Here is a 20051-nt window from a genome sequence, read left to right as displayed (position 1 = left end):
TCATTGAAAACAAGACAGTAAGAGTTGACAAAGATCTGTAGTAGATGTCTGTAAGGATTTATTTATTCTTCATTCAGAACATTGAGGTCTCTCATGTAGAAAGTTACTCTTAGGAAAAAAGGATAAATAGTTTACTTTAATTACCTTCCTCCCTGTTCTTTATGAGTTTGGTTTGTTTTAATGTATACCATCCTTTCTTTTGATGTATTTCTCTTATTCTTAAAATCCACCCTGCATTTCTCCCAAAATGGAGGTGACTTAATCATATCCACACCACCTCTATTCTCATAATCTAGGGCTTAGACTTGTGTCTAAAAAGGGGTGACAATAATATTCACACCACCCTATTCTCATAATCTAGGGCTTAGACTTATATCTAAAAAGCCTGTCTAGAAAGCCTTTGTCCTTCAGGATAAGTATATGACAAAAATGAGAATCTGCAGATTTGAAGATAAAGATATCCCATCAGAAGATGCAATTTAAAACCCGTAGATCTTAATGGGATTTACTTTATCAATGTCTACTAACAGAAGATAGCCAAGCCACAGTTAGTTGGGGAAATGAGGACTTTGACTACACACAGTCTCGGAGCGATTGTTTCCTTATCATCCCATTTTACAGAACATGTCATTTAAATGTGTGCCTCAGGAAATGAAGCCCTTCTTGTACTAGTATCTCAGAATCATTCTCGATTGAATCATAAATCCTTGAATGACAAAGCCCTCCTCTGCTATGTTTTAAATCCTGATTATGCTTATATCAGTATCTACATGTATTAAAGAGAGAGAGAGAGGGTTGATTTGAATGGCATTTGTCCAATTTATTAACCATTATGTGTAAATCACCTCTACATCTCACCTCCAAAGAAATTCTGGTGATTTCTTTTTTTTTTTTTTTTTTTTTTTGCCAGTCCTGGGCCTTTGACTCAGGGCCTGAGCACTGTCCCTGGCTTCTTTTTGCTCAAGGCTAACACTCTGCCACTTGAGTCACAGCGCCACTTCTGGCCATTTTCTGTATATGTGGTGCTGGGGAATCGAACCCAGGGCTTCAAGTATAGGAGGCAAGCGCTCTTGCCACTAGGCCATATCCCCAGCCCACTGGTGATTTCTTTGTAAATGTAAAACTAAGAATATGATATATTAAATTTTGACTATTATATAGCCCTGATCCTCAGAACTGGATGCTTGTATAAAGAAATTAGGATAAGGAAAAAAAAAGAAAAGAAATAAGGATATAGCATACAACTATCATAGTTATTGCTTTAAGAATGGCTTCTAGTACTACTACATTTCAGTTTTCAACATGAATTTGTGAATTAGCCATGGTAGTAACCACAGGGGAAAATTCAACCACATCCAATTTCTCTTGCTTTTATTACATTTGTCAAGTGAGACGAGTTACAGGCCATTAACTATCAAGTAGAGAGGCATTTCTTCAAAACCTGACTTCTCTAGACTTTTACTGCTTTGCTTATCCATTCATTTTCTGCCTATTCAAGTTGCAGTGACTTAGAAGATACATAGACCTGCCATGACAGCAGCAATGATACTACCAGAGAGCTTTTTAGTACATTCTCTTTGCCATCTAAATCTATTTCTAAAGATGGTTTTTCTTTTTTGTTTTGTTTTTAAAATAAAAGGCTGCCAAAGTTTGATGAACTGTATGATTGGAATAAAGAAGTTTTGGGGGCTGGAAATGTGGCTTAATGGTAGACTGCTTGCCTAGCATGCACTTCAGTACCACATAAACAGAAAAATCCAGAAGTGGTGCTGTGGTTCAAGTGGTAGAGTGCTAGCCTTGAGAAAAAGAAGCTCAGGGACAGTGCCCAGGCCCTGAGTTCAAGCCCCAGGACTGGCATTAAAAAAAAAGAAAAGAAAAGAAGTTTTGAGGGAAATAGGAATATGCTGTAAATTACTGGTAGCCCTAATGTTTTCTTTTTTTTTAATATTATTTTTTAATTTTTATTTATTTATTTATTTTTGGCCAGTCCTGGGCCTTGGACTCAGGGCCTGAGCACCGTCCCTGGCTTCTTCCTGCTCAAGGCTAGCACTCTGCCACCTGAGCCACAGCGCCCCTTCTGGCCGTTTTCCATATATGTGGTGCTGGGGAATCGAACCGAGAGCTTCATGTGTAGGAGGCAAGTGCTCTTGCCACTAGGCCATATTCCCAGCCCCAAAATTGATTTCTTTTTTTTTTTTTTTTTGGCCAGTCCTGGGCCTTGGACTCAGGGCCTGAGCACTGTCCCTGGCTTCTTCCCGCTCAAGGCTAGCACTCTGCCACTTGAGCCACAGCGCCGCTTCTGGCCGTTTTCTGTATATGTGGTGCTGGGGAATTGAACCTAGGGCCTCGTGTATCCGAGGCAGGCACTCTTGCCACTAGGCTATATCCCCAGCCCTGTTTTCTTGTTTTAGAAAAAGGTTTTGTCTCAATTTTAAGATAATCATGTTCTATTTTCTCTCCTCTTCTTTCCCCTTCCCTGCCTTCTTTCCTCTCTCTCTAGAGCAAATATTACGTTGCTTCTTCACTTGACTGAAAACTGTTATAAGCCTAAGACCGGAGAAGAGGGATTTGTAGTTGATTATGGGGATTGTGGTTAATTGATGTGGTAACCAATTTCTTGAAGTGATAGCAGTAATTAGATGAGGACAGAAAGCAAGTGTAAGAGAAACATAGAAATGTGAAAAGGTATTAGGGAAAACATTGGGAGTGCTAGAATGAGTATATTTTGATAGACTTAAGAGTTTTTTGGCAAGCCTTACAAATCTGTCTACAAGTTAGTATCAGAGTTATTAAAACTCACAAAAGGAATTTATCTTGCTATATAAACCTTTATAAATCATCCATTCTACATTGGGAATTTGAGACATTTCAGTATTATATAGAGTAGTGAGTTAGAAAGCTTATCTTGGGGTTGGGAATGTGGCTTAGTGGTAGAGTGCTTACCTAGCATGCATGAAGCCCTGGGTTCTATTCCTCAGTATCACATAAACAGAAAAGGGCTCAAAGTGGTGTTGTGGCTCAATTGTTAGAGTGCTAGCCCTGAGCAAAGAAAGTAGCTCAGGGACAGTGCCCAGGCCCTGAGTTCAAGCCCCAGGACTGGCAAAAAAGAGAGAGAGAGAAAGAGAGAGAGAGAGAGAGAGGGAGAGAGAGGAAAGAAAGAGAAAACTATCTTATTCTAGAAAATGAATCCTTGTATATTTGTGAAATAATTTTAGGGAAATTTTCACGTTTTGTTCTAAGGTTCTAGTTTTTTCTGATTTAATAACATTTTTATATCATAATAAACTATAGTTTCATACACCTAAGACTTTAGATCAGTGGTTCTTACATTAAATAGAAGGAGAAATGTCATATTTTTAATTAAAATTTCAACGATGCATCTTCATTTATATTTCAGTTAAGAGTCTTATTTCTGGTTTTCATGTTTACCCCACATTTGATGAAAGATTTCTTTCAGTCTGTATACTTAACAGGTTATACATTGCGGCTACAGCCTTTCTTTCCTCTTTTTGCCTCTGAAAAGACTGTTTCACAGTCTTATAACTGAAATGAATGTAGCCACCTGAGATTTAGTGAATTTTGTATTAAATAGCAATCTACTAATTTAAGTAACTTTAAAGTTAGGATCAGAATCAATATATTTACTTACCAATGTTAGGTTTTATGTTCACTGGAACATGGCTGCTTTCTTCCCCACTCCCCCGGAAGTGTTATATAACCTTTTAAGCCAAAGCCTGTTATCAATTTAAAGAATAATACAGTGCACAATATATTTACATTTATATAGTTAGTTTTTTTTAAGTTAGTTTTTTTAGTGGGGCTATAAATAAAGAAAATAGACTTCTAGGATCCTTGAAGACCAATACAGAAAGACTGCTGTGATTTCAAGAGCATGTTTTATATTATATGTACATAAGAGTATAAAAGCACTTTGAAAAGTGTGTTTGAATTATTACTGTTGAAATGAAATCTTTAAAAAAATTATGTCTTTGAAATAAAAGAGTTGTGAAATCTTTGAAATAACATGAAAACTTGAAATGGAAATTTAAGGTTCCAAATTAGTTTTTAAATATTCAACATTTCCCCATTATTATGAGATCTACGAAAATGTTATTTTGAAACTGAAAATAAGTTGAGCCATAAGCTAGTAAAATGTATTATAGTTTTGTTACCATGTTATTTCATGATGTTTCAAAAGAAATCAAGTATCTTTATAGCCTAATCTAAAATAATACATTATTTTGAAATTTTTGCCTAATGTATAACAGAGGTGGATTTCTTTTTATGCCTTTTAGACTGCAGCCAGTGGTTAGTGGTTTATTGTTCTTGTGATTGGCATTAAAAGCCTTATTTCACAGCTTGCAGTGAGGGACTATTGGGTAAAGAGTGGCTGTGTTCCACAAACTAAATTCAAAAACTGTCAATCAAGGCCTCACATAGGTTACTTAGAGAATGAGTTTTCTTACTGATTTCACCAAATGTCGCCTCATGCTGTCTTTGATTGGCACAGCCTGGCAGGGAGGATGGATGAATCTGTCACCGGCTGGTTAATTGTGTTGCTGGTCTCAGTCTGACATTAGGTCTTTGACTCTTAAATGGCTCAATACAAAACAAATTAGCAGATTGTAGTCATATTTCTCATTCTATATGCTTTGACTTTGTTGAATGCAGTCCATAAATCATATTGACTGACACACAAGTAAATGATGAAAGCTGCTTTTGAGACATGAATGTAGAAAGCAGCACTGAGAAGGTGCCATGGAAGGATGCATATGGTTGACCCTTTGGGAATTTCCTAGGAGCCAAATGTCTCTTTACCACAATTGTTCTTAGAAGAAAAGCTTTGGGGTAATGCAAAAAGGATCTAATATGTCAGCAGATTCTCTTTTACAAGTTCCTTTGAAATATAAGAAGTTTGTGTAAGACTTTTCTCTCTTTGCAAGTTGTTTTTCAGCAAAATTGTTAAAACCAAGCAAAAAAATGTAGTTATCGTTAAAAAAGTATAGCAGGTGTTTATTTATTGAACTTGGTTAAAGAGAAAGAAAATGTTAATTCTTGCAATTAATTTTTCAGATAAGGACAGGAGAAATGATTGGGTACTTAAAATTTAAATATGTAATATTTTCTGTTACTTGTTTTGATTTGTGTAAAAATGATCATAGTCTTTAATGAGAGATGAAGTTTTTAAAGATACTTATGAGTTTCTTTTTATTTGAGAAAATGATATATTAAAAAACATCAACAATCATAACTATAATAGTTCTTAGATATGGGTTTTTGGCAATAGGAAAATGTGCTATATAGACATCAGAAATAAACTGACATCTATTTTTGGGGTATGCAGCTTTGGAGAAATTATCAATTTTCTCTCTGAAAATTAGTCTCAGATGAAATTGGAAAATGGTTCTACACATTCTGCAGGTAGAAACTACACATTAAAATTAATAAATATGTAATCATACAGGATAAAATTTACTAAAATTTCATGGATTTGAACACATGATATTATTAACTTAAAATTTCATGTATAGGAAGGAAGCATTTCACTTGAAATTTTATAAAAAATATTACATTATAAAATTTATAAAATATTGTTGGAGAGAGGGAGGAAAAGGGTGACATTGTTCAAAAAGAAATGACAATAACTGACTTATGTAACTGTAACCCCTCTTTGCATCACCATAATAACAAAAATAAAAATAAAGTCAGTGTTGATCCACTTATAAGACAAGAGAAAAGTATTATTGAAAACAGTAAATCTATATTTAATGTATTTAAAAGAAGTTTAGTGTTAGGAATTTATCATTTTATGTTATTTACATAGAAGAGCTAAGTTGCTGACTATGTTTTCATTGAATATTTCCATCCAACTTATGGAATAGCCAGTAGCTGTATCCTGCCATCATTTTCAGCTCCAAGTGCTATTGCTGTGTAGTTATTTATAGTCCTGAGCCCATGTTGAGTTTTAAAAGTTTTCTGAAAACACTCTCTGTTCCATTACTTTGCAGTTTGTTTATGAAATGAATTTAATGGTTCTTGGCAACTTATCAATCTGCTTTTGGAATTAGTACATTATACTTGCAATATATACAGGATATGGAGCTAATTTGATGGAAAAGTACATTAAACTAAAATGTACTAGTTATTTTTAGTCAAAATGACTTTTCCATTAAGTATTCTTATGCCTAGTACATTGTATTAAATGACATGCCATTGATTTCTCCCTTTTCTGCTTTTATTACTCCCCCCCCCCATTCATATTGATATTATTCTGCTTGGGGAATGGAGCTGCATGTCTCCCAGACTAATTCCTCTTGGGTTTAGGGGATCTGGAAGCATGCTGGGTTTTTCATTGTTTGTTACATTCCTTTTTGGCAGTTCATCAATATCTGTCAAATATATTGTTTTCATTGGCTTTTATCTCTAAAGTTTTTGATTGAGAAATTGACATTCCATTTTCAAATATGTAGTTTTCCATTGTGCATAGTCTCTAAATTTTAAAGACTCATAAAATTACTTAGCTCTAGTCTGATTTTTAATGTTTTAAGAATAGTCTAATAAATACATCATGAAAATACATTTATGTCCTCTTCACATCAGTATCATATAAATATTTTTGTACTAGCAAATTGTAGCATTGTTTTTGGAGATATGTTTCATGTCATGATGGCTTTGTTGATCTTTGTGGTAAGTTAAGAGAAACTTAACTATCATATATCACTCAGTGAGTATGTGTTCATGGAAATGAGGCATAACATGTCTTCCAAATTTCATTTTCTCTAACCATATTCATAGACCTTTGATCTCAAATATGGGAATCAGCCCATCATCAAATCACATAATTGTCAGTTGAAGGTAGCCACTATATAAGCAGTATTACACTGGAAAATTCTACCTAAAAGAGTCTTTCAATAGTTTCTCTTTTTTTGTGTGTCTATCATGGGTGTTGAACTCAGGGCCCAGGAGATGTCCCTGAGCTTTTTCACTCAAGGATAGCACTCTACCACTTGAGCCACAGCTCCACTTCTGCCTTTTTTTGCTGGATAACTGGAGGTGAGAGTCTCAAGGACTTTCCTTCCAGAGCTGGCTTTGAATTGTGATCTTCATATCTCAGGCTTCTGAGTAGCTAGGATTATAGGGGTGAGCCACCAGTGCCTGGCCTAATACTTTATTTCAAGCTTTCTGCAAAACTTGATCCAAGAAATGATTTATACTAAAATGATGTAGTATTGTGATTCAGCTGCATAATCTATGGGCTAAAAAGTAAAAGAAAAAGTTATTTTTAAGAAAATAAGATTATCAGTAACAGTTCCTATAGAATTTTAGGAGCTTATTGTGGTAGAAAATACTTTAACTGTGTTGTATATTATAATGAATGAAAACCACAGCGTTTGCAGTTTACTTAACTACATATTTCTAAATTACCAGGTGATTTTAAAACTTAATTTTTGAGGGGCTGGGGATATGGCCTAGTGGCAAGAGTGCTTACCTCGTATACATGAGGCCCTGGGTTTGATTCCCCAGCACCACATATACAGAAAATGGCCAGAAGTGGCGCTGTGGCTCAAGTGGCAGAGTGCTAGCCTTGAGCAAGAAGAAGCTAGGGACAGTGCTCAGGCCCTGAGTCCAAGCCCCAGGACTGGCCAAAAAAAAAAAAAAAAACAACAAAAAACTTAATTTTTAAATTAAATACAGCATGAATTTGATTGAAAAGAGATTAATTTGTAGTCATATTTCTCCTTTTCCCCATCAGTAATTGAAGCTATGTAACAGACTAAAAATTGGAATAGGACTTAGGACTCAAAGTATATTTTGAACTTTAGGTACAAGTTTAAATAATAATAGTTTAAATTACACCATTAACTTCCTTAGTTAAATATACAAAAGAGACCTAGAGAGCATTAAAGGTTGTTTTGTCAACATGACAGTGACTTTATGTCATAAAGATCATATTTTATTTTATTTATTTATTTTGGCTTCTTGAGAACACAGATTCTTTCTCTATGGCCTAGGCTAGCCACAAACTTGTGATCTTTTTGCCTGCACCTCCAGAGTGCTAGGATTACAGGTATGCATCATTCTGCCTGGCATAATTAAAAATATTTGAGATATTTCGAGAGATTTGTTATAATAATGGTATTTAAAATTTTTACTTTAATTTTCTTTTGAGTTTTAGTGATATTATATCCTGAGAAAGAGGAATTCTAATTCCTATAATACAAAGGCATCGCCATTCAGAATATAAAAATAGAAAAGCCAGTAATCACTATTGTGACTACAAAAAGAATGGCAAGTATATCATTTTTGTGGCATTTTATGATGGTTTCCTATGCTTGCTTATCTGTGTTTTGGGTTTGGTTGTTTGTTTTAAACAGGGGAAAGTTGCCCAGACAGCTTGCATGTCAGCCTGCCAGCATCTGTCAACATCCTTAATGCAGATGCTATTGGACAATGAATTAAAACAGATAAGCATGGGAGCTGTTCAACAATTTAACTTAGATGTCATACAATGTGAATGTAAGTACTATCTTGGTTAACTCTCATGCATTTGTAGGAATTTGTATTTAACTTATATGAAAAAAAATGTATGTAGAAGAAAACTTGTTTCTCAAAACTCATTACAAAATACTTAATTTGCATATATAAAAATATTTGCCCCCAAACACTGATTTTTATAATTTTCTAAGCTCAACATCAACTGTTAATCTTAGTCTAGAAATAATTAGAAATTTCTTTCTTTTCTTTCTTGTATTCATCCTTTCATACTGAGAATTGAGCCCAAGGCCCTGTGCCATTCTAAGATACATGGTACCACTAAGCTGTACACCCAGTTTAAACTGAATTCTTAAGGGTTTTTTTTAAATTGTCTTATGAGATCAGTCCAGATGGCATTGCTTATATACATACTTTGCATAGATATTACTTGAGGCATTTTGTGTTATTAAATCTTTTATGTGACTTTGGTAGTTAGTTAGTTAAAAACTTTTATTGGCTTCCATTATGTCTTCTCAGTTAGATTTATTGCCTAATGATGGAAATGCTGCTTGGTTAGATAACCTAAAGTGTCTAAACATATCTGTGTTCTTCTCCATGAAGAGCTAGCCTAACTATTCTTAAGGAAAAGCACATTTATCTTACACCTTTGCCTCCCTGTCCTGCTATAGGTTAGCTTCCACTTTTAGTCACTCCCTTGGATAGGGTTACTGAAATCTCCCTTTAAAATGACTAGTATCTTGGAGAAGACCAAAAGATGTTCTGAGTTTGATTTAATTTAGTTAAGGAAGTCTGCAGTCAAGTGCAAGAAGGATAAACCCTCACCTGGTAGGAACTAAGGTTCTGGCACTGGAGATAGTAGACAAGAAGAGGCAAAAACTTAGAGGCAAACCATGGGAGCTCACTTGGCTTCCTTGAAGATTTTTGCCTTTGGTAAGTCTTTTTCTGTTGTAAAGGAAATATACATCCCCGACTCATATCTTTGATCATGTAAAACTGGAACTTAGTTTAACAAAATGAGAAGAGAATTTTAAAAATAACTTTTAGCCCTTTTTAAAGTAATACTTTAAATCTGGAAGAAAGCAGTTTTAAAGTACAAAGTTAATTTTCAGATTAACACAGAAGTATTCTTTCTCCATATTGTGGCAGAGAAAAGGGAAGAAAGAGAACAAGGAAGAATTTGGCTAGGTAGATGGAAGGCTAGAGTGCTTAGTAAAATTGTGATGCAGGGAAGTCTGGACGTCAGGGGAATCAACTGGGAGTTGGAGAAGAAGATAGGAAGATAGCTCAGACATAGAATCCTAGAAGTTAAAAGATTATGCCCCCCCCCCAAGCACCTGGTAATAATATACAGGCTCATATACTTCCACTCTGAAGTCATCTTTAGATAACACTGATTGGAGTTGTCCAACTAGTGCTTGAACATCCAATTTAGAGGATGAACTATTCTTTATTAAATGTATTTGCATATGATACATTTCCTTGATTATCTGTCAGTAGATTACATTGCGCTAAAACTACTTTACCTGTAAACTTTTAGTTGACCAAGTTCTATCTTAGGGTTAGAGTCACCACTAGTTTATGTTGTACCTTTTTGACAATCAGAAGAGGTGCTCTCACCAAACAGTCCTTCAGGGCTGTTTTCTTTGTGTGTCTTAGATAATTCACACTCAACTCCTATCATGGCATGTGACTTGTCAAGTGAAATGTACACTATTTGCTCTCTCTATCCTCCTTTCTCATCTAGTCCTACCTGTGGATAGGGAGCAGCTGAACAGCTGTATGGTCATAAAGGCAAAAAAAGCAAATCCTCATCTATAAAACAATCACATGAAACTGGCTTGACTATCTTCTGCTCAATATCAGTGTTTTATACACAGATGTAGAAAAAACAATATGATATGCAATTTGAGCTATCGAAAACATTGTTCCATCCTCTCAACTATTAGGACAAATCTTTTGATTGTCAGAATATACTCTCAAATAATTGAAACAATGGCATTCTAAAATTTGTGTGTCTCTCTTCTACCATCTTTTTTTGTGATTACTCTTTTTTCCTAATCTTCCACTACTGTGTTTCATTTTTATTTTAGGATATTCAGGTAATACCTAATAAATTATATATTTATGTTCTCAAGATGAACATAAAATCCTACTAGTCTGTGGCACACTAGCAAGAGATCTTGAGTTCCAACAAACAAGGTAGTAGTGATCAAGAACTTAGATTGGAGATGATGAACTACCAAAAGATCCTGGACAACACAGAAAAGGTGCTTAGGTCAAAGAATTTAAACAATAAAGTTGATGGAAAATAGCCCCAAGGTTTCACAAGTGCTCGATAGGCACTCTACCACAGAGCCATATTCCTAGTCTAGAGTTATATTCATGAATACTTGAACTTTATTATTTGGAGAATCTGTTGCTCTCTAATCAGGAGCAAAACTTGATGGAATCTGTGTCACAGAAGGGTTAATTTAGTGTAACATGGAAATTGAGTTGGAACAAGAAAGATACTGAAAGCTGGAAGACCTACTAAAAGAATGTTACACTTTTTCATGTAAAAGACTAAGAGTTCCTGACATTGGGAAGTGCCAGTAAGAGAATTGGTTGTGGACATTTTAGAGGAGGGAATATGTAAAATTAGTGAGTTGCATAAATTTGTTGTGGTTATAGAGAACTAAACAAACACAGATAATGCCTACCATCATTAAGAGTAGGAGTGAAATGGAAGGTGTAGGGGAAGGAGGAAAAGAAAAGAGATTTTAATCATCCAGAATAGGTAATTTAACTAAATTCAACAAAATGGATGTGAAATTTAAAGCAGTCTTCACAGTGATATACTGATAGTAAAAGATCTGTTACTTGGTGACAGTTCTGCAGATTGTATAAAAATTTATAGTACTTTCAGAAGGTATAGCAGCAGAATATGATTTAGATATAAAATTTCATAAACTGAAAGTATTAGGTGGGGTCGCTACATGGCTTCATGTTCAGAAAAAGTTGGGAAGATAACTTGGAATGTGTTCTTGGAATGCAAAGATAGCCTCCTCTGAGAACTGTATTAAATAATTGATCCTGTTAAAGGTTTTGTAAATTCAAGATAAATTGCTTCTTGGTTGAGAGTATATTTGCCAAGCTTGGTATATGCAGTGTTCTAAATCTGCATGTATACTTTGTTTTATACTTACTGAATGTCTGCTATATATTGTGCCCCAATATAGCACTTTACATGTAACCACATAGAAGGAAAGATAATGGTTCTCCTACCACATTATTACAAAAGTGCCTCTGAAATCTTTTTATCAGTAACAAAATGCAGAATTTTTCCTAAGCCACAGGGGACCAGATTCTTTGTTTTGTACTTAAGTGTTCAGAATAGGTCTATGTATTTATGTATCATTTATGTATTGTACACTTGTTTATATATTGTACACAAATAATTAATGATAGATACTAGAAAAGCTCCAGATTGAAGTGCTGTCACCTGATGTGAGGGAGAGGGTAGTTTTGTATGAAGATCAAACCTAGTTAGATTAAGACCATAACATTTACTAGGCAAATGACCCTCCTTTGATCTGTGTTGCCAACCCTTCTTTTTTTAACTTTTTACTTTGAGACAGGGTCTCATTAAATTGCATAGTCTGGTGTCAAACTTGTTATTCCCTTGCCTCTCCCTCCTATGGGATTACAGGTGTGTACTGCCTTGCTTAGATTGATAACTTTTAATGGTGAATTATTGAGATCAGTCTCTACATCTGAAGATCTTTTCTTCATTTGGACAAATACTTAACCCACCACAAACAAAGAAAACCCACAAACAACAAAAAATTCTTTCTACAGATTATTTTATGGCCATGACCTTAGGGTTTTCAATGTAATTTTCTAAAAAGATCTGTGACTCCAAATAGAAATATTAAGAGGAATTTATGTAGATGATATAAAGAGAATATTTCTATGTTGTGTTTAAAGTAGGTTGAAGATTGCTATTGTTTGGATACCTGAATTTCTGCCTAGTTTTAATAACAAACTAAACTATTTGATTAAGGACAATTTTCTAATGTTTACTTACAAGACAAAAAGAATAGTAGGTGCTATATTATATAAAAACAGGATGACAAATGTCATAAAGCATCCTACTGCTGGCCAGCCACAAGTAACCAAGTAAGTTTAAATAAGAATTCTGACTCCTGGACTCCACCAGGCCAACCACTAGATGGCGTCTGTAATCATTCCTTTTAGTGATAAATCTGGTCCATGCCAAAATTGGAGATCCAGCTGTTTTAAATCTTCTGATACAAGAAGAAATTGAAGTATAGAGTATCTCACTATTTGTATTCATATTCATCATTTATGTAGATGTAAAAGATTTCTATTTTATATTACCTGCCTATGTTATCTACAGGGAAAGTTTTGAGACTTTAGCCTACGTTTCTCATTTTCCCATTCAATCTTTGTCAGATTTTTGGTCTATTACTCTGATTGTTACGGGGGTTGAGGGATGAGATTCCACGTCTCTCCAAGAGTCCACCACTCAGAGACAGTCTCAAGCAAAAAGATGGATTTATTGGGGAATCAAAAAGCGAACTGACCGGCCAGGGACAATTCGATTCCTCAGTATCACATAAACAGAAAAAGCTGGAAGTGGCATTGTGGCTCAAGTGGTAGAGTGCTAGGCTTGAGCAAAAGAAGCTCAGGGACAGTGCCCAGGCCCTAAGTTCAAGCTCCAGGACTGGCAAAAAAAATTACTGAAACCATGAGACACATTACTATTCATGCAGTACACACTTATTTACTGCTTCCTGTATACCAGGCATAGGGTATATAAAATAAAAGAAATTTCTACTTCTCAGGAGATCTTAATTTTTTTCAAAGACTCAACTTAGTTTCTGTGGAAGAATTCATTAGGAATATTCTTACTATTCCAAGTATGCATAGAATGTTTATGTAAATTTAAATGGAAGGTAATGAATTTAAAATAACTACATTAAAATGGTAATTATTACATCTTTATTTAATACTTACTTAAAACTGCACTGATTTTAAATAGCATTAAAATTCTGTTCTGCATTGTACATGATATTTCCATTATTTTAGAAAGTTCCATTTGACAGTGTCATTCTAGATCTAATCAACAAGCTAGATTATATATTCATTACCAAGACTGGATGATAATTTACACCCTCAGAATTTATCACTTTTTCACTTTCCCGTACTCATTTAATAAATTTTCATTGAATTTATTATTTACATGATAGGGATTAGAAATTAAAGTACAGTCCTTACCTTCAAGTATTTTATATTCAGGTGTAAAGACCCAAATAGGTGAAGGCTACAAAATAAGTGTTATGATTAGGCTCTTCACCGATTGCCATTAATGCAAGGAAAGAGCTAACTCAGTCTTACAGGAATAATGGAAGTCTTCCATAGAAAGTAAAGATAAGTGGGCTGGGAATATGGCCTAATGGTAAAGTGCTCGCCTCGTATATATGAAGCCCTGGGTTTGGTTCCTCAGCACCATATATATAGAAAAAGCTGGAAGTAGTGCTATGGCTCAAGTGGTAGAGTGCTAGCCTTGAGCAAAAAGAAGCCAGGGACAGGGCTCAGGCCCTGTGTTCAAGCCCCAGGACTGGCAAAAAAAAAAAAAAAAAAGGTAATGATAAGTTTATGTTCTATGCATTGTCTTTGTTTTATTTACTTTTTGGTGATGATCCTGGGGCTTGAACTCAAGAATTAGGAACTATACCTGAACTGTTGTGCTCAAGGCTAGTGCTCTACCACCTTGAGCCACAGCACTGGCTTTTTGGTGATAAGAGTCTCATGGACTTTCCTACCTAGGCTGGCTTTAAACCATGATTCTCAGATCTCAGCCACCCGAGTGGATTTCAGGTACGAGCCACCAGAACCTGGCTTAGAAAACTTATTTTTAATGCCTTCACAGTAAGCTGAAACTTACAGTTTTAAATAGCTTCCAAAATACTGACTCAAGTTAAATTTACAAATAATTTCTGGAATATCTGTAAGAAAATTAGGATATTCATGGGGAGGAAGAATGAGTCTAGGAGTTCTTTCTGGTACTGGGATTTTAGCTCTAGGCCTTACACTCATTGAGCTTAGCACTCTACCACTTGAGCTTTGCCTTCAGTCCAGCATTTTGATGGCTATTATGTAGATTAAGTCTTTCAGACTTTTTCCCTTGGCTAGCTTTGGACCTCTGTCCTCTGGATCTTAGCCTCCTGAGTAGCTAGGAATATAGGTGTCAGTCACTAGCCCCTGGCCCATATAGGTATTTTTTTTTTTTTTGCCAGTCCTGGGGCTTGAACTCAGGGACTGGGGACTGTCCCTGAGCTTCTTGAGCCACTTCTGGCCTTTTCTGTTTATGTGGTGCGGAGGAATAGAATACAGGGCTTCATGCATGCTAGGCAAGCACTCTTACCACTAAGCCACATTCTCAGCTGACATACATGTATTCTTGTCAGAGAAACTTTCACATAAAAATAGTGGAGTTTTCTTTGAGCTGTAAGCCTTTCATCTTCAAAATAGCTAATATTGTTGGGATTGTCTTTTTTTTTTTCTTGTTTTGTTTTTTGCCAGTCCTGGGACTTGAACTCAGGGCCTGGGCACTGTCCCTGGCTTCTTTTTGCTCAAAGCTAGCACTCTACCACTTGAGCCACAGCGCCACTTCTGGCTTTTTCTATATATGTGGTGCTGAAGAATCGAACCCAGGGCTTCATGTATGTGAGGCAAGCACTCTATTGCTAGGCCATGTTCCCTATGTTAGTAGTATTTAAAAACATTTTGATTAAAAAAATTTTTTTTTCAAGTACTGTTTGGACTCCAGGCCTTACCCTTGCTTGGCAAGGGTACTATTTGGGCTATGCTCCATCCATTTTTGCTTCTGTTATTTTTCAATAAGTTCTCACTTTTTGCCTCAGCCAGCCTAGGCGCTGCGATCTCTTGCTTATACTTCTTGCATAGGTGGAATGACAAGCATACACCACTATGCTCAGCTTATTATTAGTTTATAGAATCTTGTAAACTTTTTGCCCAGACTGGCCTCAAACTGCAATCCTCCCCAAGTCAGCCTCTCAAGTACTTAAGTTAATAGGTGTGAGCCATTGTATCCAACTAATCTTTTGAATTTTTTCATTTTGCCTTAAGATATCCTTGGCTATAGTTTTAAAGAAATGGGATTCCTTTATGAAAAAGTTATTTAAAACATGAACATTCTTGAATCATCATGATTTTGCTACTTAGAACATTTTGCCTGTATATGTAGTGTTGACTTTTAACCTTGGTGTCTGCCTTTTATTTTCATTAGCTAGAAAATATATTTTTATAGGACATAATACATTACAACATTACAACAATACATAATACATTACAGCGGATGTTTGTTGATAGCCTTGGAATTGGAATAGTTCAAAATGCTTTTATAATCATTTACCTAAGGCTAGAAGAAGCAAAAAATCTTCAATTGAAGTATATTACTATTTTTGAACTTTATATAGGATCACCCTTTATATATTGTAATTAAAGATTGTAGTGACTTAATGGCAGATTAGAAGTTTAAAATTATTAAAATATTAATGATAATGGGTATGGAGAATATTCCTAGTAGTAGAAATGGAAGGTTATGAATAGGTTTGAAAAGGTTGTGTGTAAATATTCTATTTCTCATGAGTAAAGATGTAGTAGTTAAATCTTACACATTTTGCAATGTTGTTCTAATTCACTGTTATTAATTTTTAATAGTATTTGCCAGTTCTGAACCTGTACCCGGATTCCAAGGAGATACCTTGCAGCTAGCATTCATTGACCTCAGACAAGTAAGACGTAATAATATAGTCTCATTCGCTTCCTATTTAAATATTTATTTTGAATGTTACACAGATGCTTGTTTGCATTAACAACAACCTATCTTTAGAACAATGCTTTTTTTTTTTTTAACCCCAAGGTCTTTAACTAGGTCAGGACCTGGACAGTGCCTCCAGTCATTTTTCATATGGGGTCTTACGGTTTTGCCCAGACCAGCTTCAGCCTTTGATCTCTCTACCTTGGTCTCCTGAGTTGCTGGGACCATAAGTGTATGGCTCCCAGCTTTTGTTTTTTAGGTAGAGTCTTGCTGACCTTTGTCAGGGTGGCCTTGAATTTTAATTTTCCTGTCTCCTGTCTTCAGGTAACTGAGGTTGAAAAATGACCTTTTTGATAGCTTTGTATTTAGCACTTCTTTCTGAACCTATATTCATTGAGTATCTCAGCTTTTTACAACCTTCTCACAGTCAATAGTTACTTGAAAAGGACATGTCTAAATTACTTTGTACGTTGGTTTACTGATGCTTGAGGTTTGTTATTTCTTAATAATTTTCTGGTCATATATGAAAATTGATGGTAGTAATAAATGAATTTTTTTCTCATTCTGTTCACTTTTTGACTTGCTATTTCTACTCTGTTGCCATATTTTTTTGCAATTTTGTTTTTATTCATGTTTTTCTCTTTATTCTCCTTTTTCTTTCTTAATCTAGGATTAAAGAGCTTAATAAAGCCACACAGGGTATGGAGACGGGGTTGATCTCATTTAGAAGGTTGAGGAGTACTTGATTGACAAGTAGGAGTGGCTACTGCTCTTGGCTAGAAGAACCATATGCAAACAATTAAAATGAAACCGCGTGACATTAGTCTGTTAATGGTGCCCATTCCCTTATAGGGATAGAGATCAGTGGAAATGAGGCCCCACCATTGGTGTAAGTAGACCCCCTTGCAGTGGTACTCAGCAGCAGGACCAGTTTGAGCAGTTACTCAAATCAGAATTTAGTAAATGAGTTCAGTAAATGTTTGGGACTAGGTTGCTTTTGCTCTAATTCCTAGCCAGAACTGATAAGTACTTATCAGCTATTGTCTTCATTATTTGGAGAGGAGACATGGTTGAAAGAAATACAAATGTAATGAAGAGAAAAAGATGACTTTCCATCCTTATGGTGTATAAAAATTCTTTAGAGAAACAAAACACTCAAAAACTGGCTGGGAATCTTTATAAGATAATGAGTGTAGAAATAAGTGATTTATCTTAAGCCAGGTTTAAAAGGGTAATGAAAAGTCCATTTCTGTCACCAAATTATGTCTGTAAAGCACTGAACATACTTATTTCTGATTGAGGCCAATGTTCTTATACTATGTCAAACAAATAACACTCTTGGATGACATAGATCTGTGGATGAGAAGCCTTGTTAAGTTGAGGAAGGCAGTAGAAAACGAACTCTTACCCTTCTATTCTGTCAGAAGAGACTCTCCTTTTTGGCAGTACATCCATTTAGTTTGAAGGTTCTCCCTGTTGTATAGATCTATTTCCCTGAATAAAATGATCAAACATGAACAACTTGAGCTCTGTAACAAGTTGGAAATAGTTTTTATTGTATATTCATTTTTCAAGTAGGCTATGGCCATTTACTGGGTAAGTTTTTATGTTGTAAGGACATGAATATGTTTTCCAATCTAAAGGACAAATTTAAGAGATAACTTGAGGATATTTGCCATTATATGTGAATAATCTGCTCATAGAATATTTGAAATTTACTGTGATATTTTTGTATCTTATGTGACATTAGTTTTTATATTAGCAACTATGTAGGGCTATGAAAAGAACTACATAGCTTAAGAAATTGTACAGATTCTGTTTTTAGGGGGTTTGTGGAATAGTGCAGTGGTAGAACACTTAATTAGCACGCATGAGACCATGGATTCAATCCCCAGCACCTCACAAAAAAGATTTATTCAGTGAGTTGACCAGATAGTTGATTCAAAGCCAACTAAACTCTTAATTGCTGATTCAAGGATAATCATCTCTTGACAACACTTTATAAGTGTTTAGCTCTGTAGGTAATTACCACTAATTTGATTTGATATTGATAACATTTCTGGTCATTTTGGTTGAATTTACATATGAGATGGGAGCACTTAGAAGACATTAAGTCCTGAGCAACTTTGCCTTAACAGTATAATTTAAGAGACTTTTAAGTAAAAACATTTTTTAAAGTGGCTGTCGAACTCAGGGCCTATGTGCTGTCCCTGAGCTTCTTTGAACTCAAGGCTAGTGCTATACAACTTGAGCCACAGCACCATTTCTCGTGTTTGTGAGTAGTTTATTGGAGATAAGAGTCTTACGGCAACTTTTCTGCCTGGGCTGGCTTCAAACCATGATCCTCAGATCTCCGCTAGGATTATAGGCATGAGCCACTGGCACCCAGCAAGTAAAAATCTTTTTGTAATGTTTTCTTTAAATAAAAATATTTATATGGCTAATTATACAAATATTAAGCACAATTTTAAGTATAGTACTATATGCACAGTGCAAGAAGTGAGTGGCTAGAAATTTTGGATGTGCTGATTAATTGTATGTTAATTTTTGTAGTCTTAAAGGAGGATTAAAATAATATTCTCTGGTTATAAAAGTTAAAACTTGGGCTGGGGATATAGCCTAGTGGCAAGAGTGCCTGCCTCGGATACACGAGGCCCTAGGTTCGATTCCCCAGCACCACATATACAGAAAACGGCCAGAAGCGGCGCTGTGGCTCAGGTGGCAGAGTGCTAGCCTTGAGCGGGAAGAAGCCAGGGACGGTGCTCAGGCCCTGAGTCCAAGGCCCAGGACTGGCCAAAAAAAAAAAAAAAGTTAAAACTTGGGCTGGGAATATGGCCCAGTTAAAACTTAATAGTACTGTATTTTTGTAATATTCTAAAATAGGAAAATACAATTAATTCTTATATTTATCCATTATTGTTTTAATTCTTGTACTGGCCATAACTTAATTTTATGACCTCAGTAGCTTAGATTTAATAAACCACAAAGAGTACTTAACTTTTCACTTATGTTTGCTTAAAAATTAATTTAAGGGATGAAATTTCAGATATAAGAATTGGTTTAAAAATTGTAATTTTGAAAATGAAAGTCTCACATGAGGTGATAACAGTTTTTGAATTAGATCTTAGTGATTATTTAAATAAGGATGTCTTAAAGTTTTGCTAGTGCTTTTGCTTTTGACTGCATAAGATATTTCATAACAAAGTATTTCCATACTTATATGAAGCAGTATATTGCCACTTACAAGGGGGTGCTAATACCTTTATTTACATTTTAGTTTCATTTCTGGACTTTTCCTTCTTTTTTTTCCCCTAGTCTGTGATCCATTTCTGTCTTAATAGGATGGCTGACAGTTCTTTTCAAGTATACTTAGAAGGCAAAAGAGCTCTTTTCATAGTGCTTATGAGAGGTCATGCTTTTGTTTTTTAGTTTGAATTTGATACTGCTTCATGAATTGCTGGGTATGAAAGATTAGGAAGTAGGTCCAGTGGTCCAATTTTACCTGCCCACCCGGACTTTGCCCTGAGGTCAAACTCCTGATATTTGCTGTACTGAATAGAGGAGTTGATGACAAGTATGAGCTGATACAAGACGAAAGTTAGAACCATATCAAAGCTGAAGGCCAGAGAATTGGGACTCAGTAAGAGACTGTAGCTAAAAGATGGATCATCAGGATTGCTCTCCTCTCAAGAAAAGGAAATAGCTG

At 35.3% G+C, this 20051-nt stretch overlaps 1 protein-coding gene and 1 long non-coding RNA gene across 6 annotated transcripts in view; one reads left to right on the top strand and one right to left on the bottom strand.

The window, feature by feature from the left end:
• The window catches only part of Exoc6 (exocyst complex component 6), a 116778-nt gene that overhangs the window by 71788 nt on the left and 24939 nt on the right, over positions 1–20051 (top strand). For all 5 annotated transcript variants that reach the window (XM_048338685.1, XM_048338690.1, XM_048338689.1 and 2 more), the window contains 2 exons: positions 8376–8517; positions 16246–16319. In XM_048338685.1, coding sequence (XP_048194642.1) covers positions 8376–8517; positions 16246–16319 — 216 coding nt within the window. The remainder of the gene's footprint in view (positions 1–8375; positions 8518–16245; positions 16320–20051) is intronic.
• LOC125346270 lies at positions 1106–18807 on the bottom strand. The gene is made up of 3 exons (XR_007209891.1): positions 18796–18807; positions 9177–9189; positions 1106–1411 (listed from the first exon to the last, which is right to left on the bottom strand). It is a non-coding gene; the product is annotated as an uncharacterized LOC125346270 (long non-coding RNA).

This window comes from Perognathus longimembris, chromosome 2 (assembly GCF_023159225.1).
Source record: "Perognathus longimembris pacificus isolate PPM17 chromosome 2, ASM2315922v1, whole genome shotgun sequence".
In the NCBI taxonomy this organism is placed as follows: Eukaryota; Metazoa; Chordata; class Mammalia; order Rodentia; family Heteromyidae; genus Perognathus; species Perognathus longimembris.
This window is presented reverse-complemented; position numbering and strand designations above follow the sequence as displayed.